We start from the raw sequence: 10,026 nt of genomic DNA, 5'->3' as shown, positions 1-10,026 counted from the left end.
TAACACTCTGATTATCTTATACATCTCAATTAAGTCATCTCTCAACCTTCTCCTCTCAAACGAAAACAGCCTCAGTTCCCTCAGCTTTTCCCCTTGTAAGACCTTCCCTCCATACCAGGCAACATCCTAGTAAATCTCCTCTGAATCCTTTCCAAACCTTCCATATCCTTCCTATAATGCAGTGGCCAGATCTGTATGCAATACTCCAGGTGTGGCCTTTCCCAGTGTCTTGTACAGCTGAAGCATGACCTTGTGGCTCCGAAACGCAATCCCCCTACCAATAAATGGCAACACACCATATGCCTTCTTAAGGCCTTCCTAAAGGTATATGCTCCAAGTCCACTCTGGTCAAATCATATTTGATCTTTTCAAAATCTTCCAGCTTGGAACTTTGATTTCAGGCACGTCTCTGTCCTTTTCCGTAACAATCTTTAATCTAGGGGAGTTACAACTACTGTCTGCAAATTGCTCCCCCATGGATACTTCAACCACTTGCCTGGCTTCATTATCTAAAATTAATCCTAGGACCATCCCCTCTGTTTTAGGGTCTTCTACATACTGGTTTAAAAAACAACTCATTAAGAACTCCACACTCTCTAAACCTTTCACACTATGATTACCCCAGTTAATGCTGAGGGAGTTGAAATCTCCCACCATCACTACCCTTTTACTTTTAAAGTATTAAGGCATTATATAAATGCAAGTTATAGTTGCAAAGAAATCCTATAGATTTTATTCAATCTTAAGTAAACCAAGGAATATTTATTCAAATTATTTTAAATACAATTTGGAAAAAGCAAAAACAGCATGAAACACATGCCACACAGCATTTCCTGTCTTTTTGTTTTATTTCTTTAAAATAATTCATACAAATGGTTACAGTCACAAAACATGATTATTTCAACAAAAATATTGCTAGCCTACCACATTGACAGGAATCGATGTAGGCAAAAAAATGCTGCTACTTTTCCAGTAGTCTAGTGCTGGTACGCATACCACCAATGATATACATTTAAACTGATGACAGTAAGCACAGTGCTGCTCCAGATGAAATGATGTTTTCAAAATCTCTTTGCAACGTTCTCCTCAGCCCCCAGAAAAATAATGGGAATTCATGCTGAAAATAAAACAGTGAATCTAGAAGAGAGAGTTGATCTTACTAGCTGATACTAAAATAAAAAGCAGTTACAAAACAATGCACTGCATGGCATATAAACACAAAATAGGTGGGAATTTACCTTTGTTTTCCTGAGACGTCTGAAAACAGCCTCTTTTTGGGCGTGGATTTAATGTATATAAAAGAAAGATTGTTTTCTTTTCAAAAAATCAGTTTTACTGAATCTTTCTTGGTTTCTGTTTCACAGCTAAGCGAACAAACCCTTAAGTTCTAAAACTGTACACAGACATAGTACATTCATGATATAATAAACTACTAGAACTTTTCTTGCTCACAGGGAACCCATAAGACACAGAAACAGTTAATCAGTCCACTGGATAGGGACAAGCTACAATTTAATGGAGGAACAAATTTACCAAATTTCTTCTTCTCTCCCACATCTTTAATTGAAGTTGGACCAGTTTCTAAGCTCAGTTATTTCCATAGTCCATTGTTCACCATCATTCTAATACAGGTCTTCTCTGAGCTTCTGGGATGGTGAAGACCTTAAGGTTCGGAATGCGGTCCATCTGGCTACAATTGGTCACCTGTGTGATCTCTGTCAGACTCCGGTTTGACTGTTTGCCCTGGGGAAGGGGCGTGTGGTGGGTGGGGTACTGTAGAGAGGCTATGTGACAACGGCACAGCACTCGGAACTATTCCTTCTACTGTTGGTGGAAGTCCACTGGGAGCCACCCCAACAACGCCTGGTGGATACCTATGGGAAACAGAAATAAACCGTGGGTTAAATTGCAGTCGTTTTCAAAAATTACAGAAAGTACACAGGTTGGTGCCCCAACAGTAACAATTTCCTCTTGTTACTTCGTCTTCTCTCCTAGTCAAAATCATGATGAGCATGAATAGGGAGAATAACCAAGGTGTTTTTCCTAGAGTGTGGGAGTCCAAAACTAGAGGACCTAGCAGGTTTAAGGTGAGAAGGGAAAGATTTAAAAAGGACCAGAGAGGCTACTTATTTTACACAGTAGAGTGGTGTGTGTATGGAATGAGCTGCCAGAGGAAGTGGTGGAGGCTGGTACAATTACAACATTTAAAAGGCATTTGGAAGGGTATATGAATAGGAAGGGTTTAGAGGAATATGGGCCAAATTCTGGGAAATGGGACTAGTTCAGTTTAGGATATCTGGTCGGCATGGATGCATTGGATTGAAGAGCCTAATTCCACGCTGTATAGCTCTGTGACTCTACTTCTTATTTGAGTGTCAAATTATGAAAATGATGTTCAGCAACAGCACCTCATCTTCAGATAATAAACTTTATAGTTCTCCAGGCCCAACAATAAGTTCAATAATTTGAGATCATTAACTGTCAAGATCCCGGTGGTAAACATAAACCAAAATAACTAAATTTACGGATTGAATCCCAAATGAAGAAATAATTGGTCATGTTGTGGCGGTACAGGACATTGGTTAGGCCACTGTTGGAATATTGCATGCAATTCTGGTCTCCTGCCATTGCCACTTCACTGATAATTAGGAATACCCACTCCGGCCTCCCGTGACCACAACCACGAGTGCCTGGTTCCACTGCTGCCTTGATGACCCCAGGAGTCACCTCTTGAGGTATACCACTGCTGCTGCTGTAGCCGCCACCTCATCAGCACTAGGAGTCCCTGGTTCTGCTGCCAGGCTGCCACTGCATCAAGAATCCCACTCCAGCCACGGATGTTGCCTTGCTGCACCGCCAGCTTTAAGGGTCCATTGCTGCCACCACAACCTCCGATCGCTAGGAAGACCTACTTGCTGTTGCTGCCATCAGTTACTGTGAGGAGTCATGTCTGCCACCGTCGCCACCTGATTGCCTGAAGGCTGTGACCTCTCTGCATAATGCCCTCACTAGCTGCCGCACCAATGCTGCTGACTAACTTGCCAAAGAAAAGAAAAAAAACGAACAAAAAAAGAGAAGTAAAAAGGAGAAAAAAGAGAAAGTGGATGGGAGTGGATGAGCCTTGGGCAAGAACCTACATGCAGTCCTGCTACTCCACCGTCATCTTGGTAAACATATCAGCCATGACCGAATGGTGGAGCTGATTCCCTGGGACAAATTCTGCTTTTCTATCTTACAATCTTACTATCTAACATATAACTAACAAGCAATTCATAGAATCCCTCATGATACCTCAAATTTAAAAGAAAAATTCACTTAAATAGAATCTGAACAAAAACGAGCAATCACATCACCCTCTGCCAATATGTGACACCATGTGCAGTCCAATGTTCTCTAGTTGACTTTCCCACTCAAATTATCCAGCCCACAAGCCACGTTCAAACTGCTGCATTCCATGAGCCACACAGCGATAGTTGCCACCTGAAAGGCACATACCTAAAAAAACTTACTTAGCTGTGTTCACAATCTTGCTGGCATTGGTTAAAGGACTCTCTGGAGAACCTATCTCTAAGCAGAACCATTAAAATAGTCTGGCTGGATCAAACAAAACTTACAGAAATAAAATTTTCAATGTATAATCTCTGCTCTAAACTTGACTTTGGCTTTTGTGTCCTGTTTAAATATGTTGCATGTAGAGTCATTGAGTTATACAGCACAGAAAGCGGCACGGTGGGCGGCACGGTGGCTAGCACTGCTGCCTCACAGCGCCAGAGACCCGCGTTCAATTCCCGACTCAGGCGACTGACTGTGTGGAGTTTGCACGTTCTCCCCGTGTCTGCGTGGGTTTCCTCCGGGTGCTCCGGTTTCCTCCCACAGTCCAAAGATGTGCAGGTTAGGTGAATTGGCCATGCTAAATTGCCCTTAGTGTTAGGTAATAAGGGGTAAATGTAGGGGTATGGGTGGGTTGCGCTTCGGCGGGTCGGTGTGGACTTGTTGGGCCGAAGGGCCTGTTTCCACACTGTAAGTAATCTAATCTAATCTAAAAAAAAATAGGCCCTTCAGCCCAACTTGTCTCTGCTGACCAGGTTTCCTAAACTGAACTAGTCCCATTTGCCTGCATTGGCCTATATCCCTCAAAACCTTTGCTATTATATATCTGTCCCAATGTCTTTTAAATGTTATAATGGGACCCATCTCTATCACTTCCTTTACCTCGTTGATTTTAACCATACTGCAAATCCTCTTGCAAGGATGCCTGCCTTGAAGAAGTTTTCCCCCTCTCTCTACAAGAATCTCGGAGTCCCTCTCCCACTGCAACTCCCAGGTCGTATCCTCTACCCTGAAGCTCTTCCTACCTATCTCCTTTTCCACCTATCCACTCCACCCTCTCCTCCCTAACCTATCACCTTCATCCCCTCCCCCACTCACCCATTGTACTCTATGCTACTTTCTCCCCACCCCCACCCTCCTCTAGCTTATCTCTCCATGCTTCAGGCTCATTGCCTTTATTCCTGATGAAGGGCTTTTGCCTGAAATGTCGATTTCGAAGCTCCTTGGATGCTGCCTGAACTGCTGTGCTCTTCCAGCACCACTAATCCAGAATCTGGTTTCCAGCATCTGCAGTCATTGTTTTTACCTCTACCACTTCCTCTGGCAGCTCATTCCATACATGACCTTCTTCACTGTCTATTCTGCCACTGATTTTGGTGTCATCTGCAAACTTAGTAACTATGCTCCAAGTTCTCATCCAAATAGTTTATATAAATGATGAACAACATACATGGTTCCTGGTAAACTATCCTTCATCGGTTCACCACTCTGCTGCAGTTCTCCTTTACATCTGGCAGGTCTTAATATCCTTCCTTGTGCTGCTTCTAGGTCAAGGGCCGCAACTTCATTTGGAATAGTATTTATTATCCAAAATAAATTTCCTTGATCTCCTTACAATTGATGCAATTTATATAAAAAAATTAGAGATTGCACAGAAATTTAAAGGAATCGTAAGTTTTCATGGCACTATTGCCTTCAGGTCAAACATTGTCACACCTCTATCTCTGCCTTGTTCAGATGTTGAAGGAATAATGATCTGTCTCCAAGTCACTCACAGATGTTATCTCCCCAATACATTTGCTGTCCTTGTCCTTCTAGGTAATATAGGTCACAGGTTTGAAAGGTGCTGTACATCTTGTAGATAGTAACTACTGCTGCAATTGTATTTGAATAGTAAATGTTGAAGACAGCGAATGGAGTGCCAATCAAGTGGACTGTTTTTTGCTGTTGGAACTACACCCATTCAAGCAAGTAGAGAGCTTTAAATTGCACTTAACAGTATCTGGGAGATCAATAGATATGAAGCTATTCAAGCATAGCAGGATGTTGTCTGACCTGCTGTGCTTTTCCAGCTTCACATCTATTGACTCTGGCTTCCAGTATCTGTAGTCCTTACTGTCTCCAAGTACCTGGGAGGTGTTTGGACAGGCCTTTTGGGAATTGTTAGGTGAGTCACTCACTGCAGAATTCCTAGCCTCTGACGTCCTACAGCCACAATAATGTGTGTGTCTGGTCCAGTTCAGTTTCTGATTAATTATAACTCCCAGGATATTGACAGTTGGGATCTTAGTGATGGTAATGTCATTGAAAGTCAACAGTCAGATTCTCTCATTGGAAATGACCATTAACTGCCTCTCATATGGCACAAACGTTACTTGCTAATCTTCATCCTGGATTTAGTCCAGGTCTTACTCCACACTGACATGGATTGCTTCAGTACCTTAGGAGTCAATCATCATTCCACTTCTGACATTATGACAGAAATAAGGCAACTGATGAAGCAGTTTCAGATGGTAGGGATGATGACATTACTGTGAAACTCTTGCAGAGGTACCCTGGGACTAAGGTGATCAGCCTGCAAGTACCACAGCCATCTTGTTTTACGCTAGTTAGGACTCCAGCCAGTAGAGAATTTGCCTTCAGATTCTCATGGACTCCAGTTCTACTAGGTCTCCTTGATGTCAACTCCTCATATTTACATTTTTCCTAGGTAAAGATTGTCGTATTCACATTCACTCCAATTCATCATTTATTTCCTTTCAGCCTTTTGCCTTGCACCATCTTGGAATTTAATCCCTTCCATCATTCATCCTATCACCAAGCTTCCCTTAATGATCTGACCACCATGGTCCAGGTCTCTGAACTTAGAAAAAAAAAACCCTCTCACATCCCCAACCTTTCCCAATTCTGATGAAAGGACATCAGCTTGAAACATGAACTTTATTTCGGATTTACCAGATGACACTGGACCAGCTGAATGCTTACAGATTTCCAGCATATACAGTATTTTGTTTTGGAACACAGACCAGCATTTCTGTTGTAGTAATTTGATATATGAAATGGCTGAAGTTTGTGGTCAGATACACAATGCTTTTTACATCTAGCCTCCATCATACACTTGTCATCTATTCTTTCTGATTTCACACCATCTGCCCAGATTGAAACGTTACTCAACTATGCACTGAGATTCATCTTCTGCCCTCATTCCGAATTGCATGACAATAATATCAGAGAGCTCAAAACTCTGGAAAAAGTAAATGTGAACATTTGTACGAAGCTTGGAAAATGCTTATGATCTACCCAGCTATAGAAGTGGCGACCACAACCAGGCCAAGTGATCAAGGTAACTTAGAAACTCAATTCAATTCATCCTGGAAAGATGCAGGATGAAAGTATCAACATAGCACTATTCCTCAGGTGATCCTGAGGTGATTTGAGGTCCTCAATGAATTACTTAAAGAAATGTATCTGTACTTCAATGACCGTAACGTAGAACTGGAGAACTGGTTTGTCATTTTAAACTAATTTTAATTCAACACAACTTCTTCTCGCCTGATCATGTAATAGAGATCCAAAGATTTATAAACAGGTCACTGGTTAGGCCACTGTTGGAACATTGCGTGCAATTCTGGTCTCCTTCCTATCAGAATGATGTTGTGAAACTTGAAAGGATTCAGAGAGATTTACAAGGATGTTGCCAGGGTTGGAGGATTTGAGCTGTAGGGAGAGGCTGAACAGTCTGGGGCTGCTTTCCCTGGAGCGTCGGAGTCTGAGGGGTGACCTTATAGAGGTTTACAAAATTATGAGGGGCACGGATAGGATAAATAGACAAAGTCTTTTCCCTGGGGTCGGGGAGTCCAGAACTAGAGGGCATAGGTTTAGGGTGAGAGGGGAAAGATATAAGAGAGGCCTAAGGGGCAACTTTTTCACACAGGGAATGGTACGTGTATGGAATGACCTGCCAGAAGATGTGGTGGAGGCTGGTACAATTGCAACATTTAAGAGGCATTTGGATGGCTATATGAATAGAAAGGGTTTGGAGGATATGGGCCAGGAACTGGCAGATGGGACTAGATTGGGTTGGGATATCTGGTCGGCATGGACAAGTTGGACCGAAGGGTCCGTTTCCATGCTGTACATCTCTATAACTCAGTTTTTTTTTTTAAATTCATTTGTGGATGTCGGCATGATGGTTTATTGAGCATTTATTACCCATCCCTAGGTGCCCTTGAGAAGGTGAGGTTGATCTGCCTTCTTGAACCACAACAGTCACCTGCTGCGGGTTCACCCACAATGCAGTTAGGGAGGGGATTCCAGGATTCTGACTCAGCAACAGTAAAGGAACAGCGATATATATCCAAGTCAGGATGGTGAGTGGCTCGAGGGTAACTTGAAGGTTGTGGTGTTCCCATGTATCTCTTGTCCTTGTCCTTCTAGATGGAAATGGTTTTGGGTTTGGAAGGCACTGCCTGAGGGATCTTGGATAAATTTCTGCAGTGCATCTTGTACATCATTTACTCTGCTGCTAGTGAGCATTGATAGATAGAGAGAGTGGATGTTTGTGGATGTAGTTCAATCAAGCAGTCTTTATTTTTGGAATGGTATCAATCTTGAGGGTTGTTGGAGCGGCACCCATCCAGGCAAGTGGGGAGTATTCCATCACACCCCTGGCTTGTGCTTTGTAGATGGTGGACAGGCTTTGGAGAGTCAGGTGATGAGTAACTTGTCATAGTATTCCTATCCTCTGACCTGCTCTCGTATCCACTGTGTTTATGCAGTGAGTCCAGTTGAGTTTCTGGTCAATGGTAGCCCCAGGATATTGATGAATGGAGAATTCAGTGACGGTGAAACCATTGGACATCATGGGGCAGTGGTTAGATTTGTCTCTTATTGGTGATGACTAGGTAAAAACAATGACTGCAGATGCTGGAAACCAGATTCTGGATTAGAGTGGTGCTGGAAAAGCACAGGAGTTCAGGCAGCATCCAAGGAGCAGGAAAATCGACGTTTCAGGCAAAAGCCCTTCATCAGGAATAGAGGCAGAGTGCCTGCAGGGTGGAGAGATAAATGTGAGGAGGGTGGGGGTGGGGAGAAAGTAGCATAGAGTACAATAGGTGAGTGGAGGTGGGGATGAAGGTGGGTGGAGTGGATACGTGGAATGGAAGATAGGCAGGTAAGACAAGTCATGGGGATGGTGCTGAAAGTTTGGAACTGGGGTGAGGTGGGGGAAGGGGAAATGAGGAAACTGGTGAAGTCCACATTGATGCCCTGGGGTTGAAGTGTTCCGAGGCGGAAGATGAGGCGTTCTTCCTCCAGGCGTCGGGTGGTGAGGGAGCGGCGGCGGAGGCGGCCCAGGACCTCCATGTCCTCAGCAAAGTGGGAGGGGGAGTTGAAATGTTGGGCCACAGGGCGGTGTGGTTGATTGGTGCGGATGTCCCAGAGATGTTCCCTAAAGCGGTCTGCTACGAGGCGTCCAGTCTCCCCAGTGTAGAGGAGACCGCATCGGGACTAACAGATACAATAAATGATATTGGTGGAAGTGCAGTTAAAACTTTGATGGACGTGGAAGGCTGCTTTGGGACCTTGGATGGAGGTGAGGGAGGTGGTGTGGGCGCAGGTTTTACAGTTCCTGTGGTGGCAGGGGAAAGTGCCAGGACGGGAGGGTGGGTTCTTGGAGGGCGTGGACCTGATGCCAGAGCTGAACATTTGCGTGGCACTTGTCAGCCCAAGCTTAGATGTTATCCATATTTTATTGCATTTGAACATGAAATGCTTCAGTATCTGAGGATTTGTGAATGTTGCTGAACATTGTGCAATCATTAGCGAACATCCCTACTTCTGATCTTATGAGATGGGGAAGGTCATTGATGAAGCAGCCAAAGATGGTAGGACCTAGGACAGTTCCCGGAGGAACAGGTGAAGAGATGTCCTACAGCTGAGATGACTGACCTCCAACAACCACAACCATCTTCCTATGTGCCAGGTATAACTGTAACCAGCAAAGAGTTTGTCCTCTGATATCCATTAATTCCAGTTTTGCTAGGACTCTGTGATGCCATACTCAGTTGAATGCAACCTTAACGTTGACGTGTGTCACTCTCACCTCTGAAATTCAGCTCTTTTGTCCATGGTTGAACCAAGGCTGTAATAATGGCCCTGGCAGAACCTAAACTGGGCATCACTGAGGATTTTATTGCTTTGCAGGTGCTACTTGATAGGTGACACTTTCCAGCTCTTTACTGGTGATCAAGAGAAGACCGATGGGGCGGTAACTGGCTGGGTTGGATTTGTCCTACCTTTCATGTCAGCACAAAGCTAGGCAAATATCCACATTGGCAGAATTGTAACTGTGCTGGAACACAGTGGTTAGGGTAGTGCCAAGTTGTGGAGCACAAATCTTCAGTACTGTTGCTGGAATGTTGTCAAGCCCATATGTTTTGTAATACTCAGTGTCTCCCAACTGTTTTTTGATATCACATGGAATGAATCAAATTGGCTGTAGACTGGTATCTGCGGACCACTGAGGAGGCAGAAATGGATCAGCTACTCAGTACTTCTGGTTGAAGATTGCTGCAAATGCTTCAACCCTATCTTTTGCAATGACATGTTGGGCTCTTCCTTATCAAGAATGGGGATATTTGTGAAGTCTTTCTCTGGTAGTTGTTCAATTGTCCACCAACATTCACAACTGGATGT

General features: G+C 43.7%; 1 protein-coding gene across 12 annotated transcripts in view; it reads right to left on the bottom strand.

Moving 5' to 3' along the window:
• Window positions 1–829: 829 nt before the first annotated feature.
• ctbp1 (C-terminal binding protein 1) overlaps window positions 830–10,026 on the bottom strand; it is a 326,682-nt gene continuing 317,485 nt past the window's right edge. For all 12 annotated transcript variants that reach the window (XM_043707682.2, XM_087991156.1, XM_043707477.2 and 9 more), the window contains one exon: window positions 830–1,874. In XM_043707682.2, the coding sequence (XP_043563617.1) occupies window positions 1,691–1,874 (184 nt within the window). In that variant the 3' untranslated portion in view covers window positions 830–1,690. The remainder of the gene's footprint in view (window positions 1,875–10,026) is intronic.

Source organism: Chiloscyllium plagiosum, unplaced genomic scaffold (assembly GCF_037043375.1).
Source record: "Chiloscyllium plagiosum isolate Xiang-an unplaced genomic scaffold, Cpla_swu_hap1 HiC_scaffold_1, whole genome shotgun sequence".
NCBI lineage: Eukaryota > Metazoa > Chordata > Chondrichthyes > Orectolobiformes > Hemiscylliidae > Chiloscyllium > Chiloscyllium plagiosum.
Note: the sequence above shows the minus strand (reverse complement) of the source record. Positions and strands in the feature narration are given on the sequence as shown.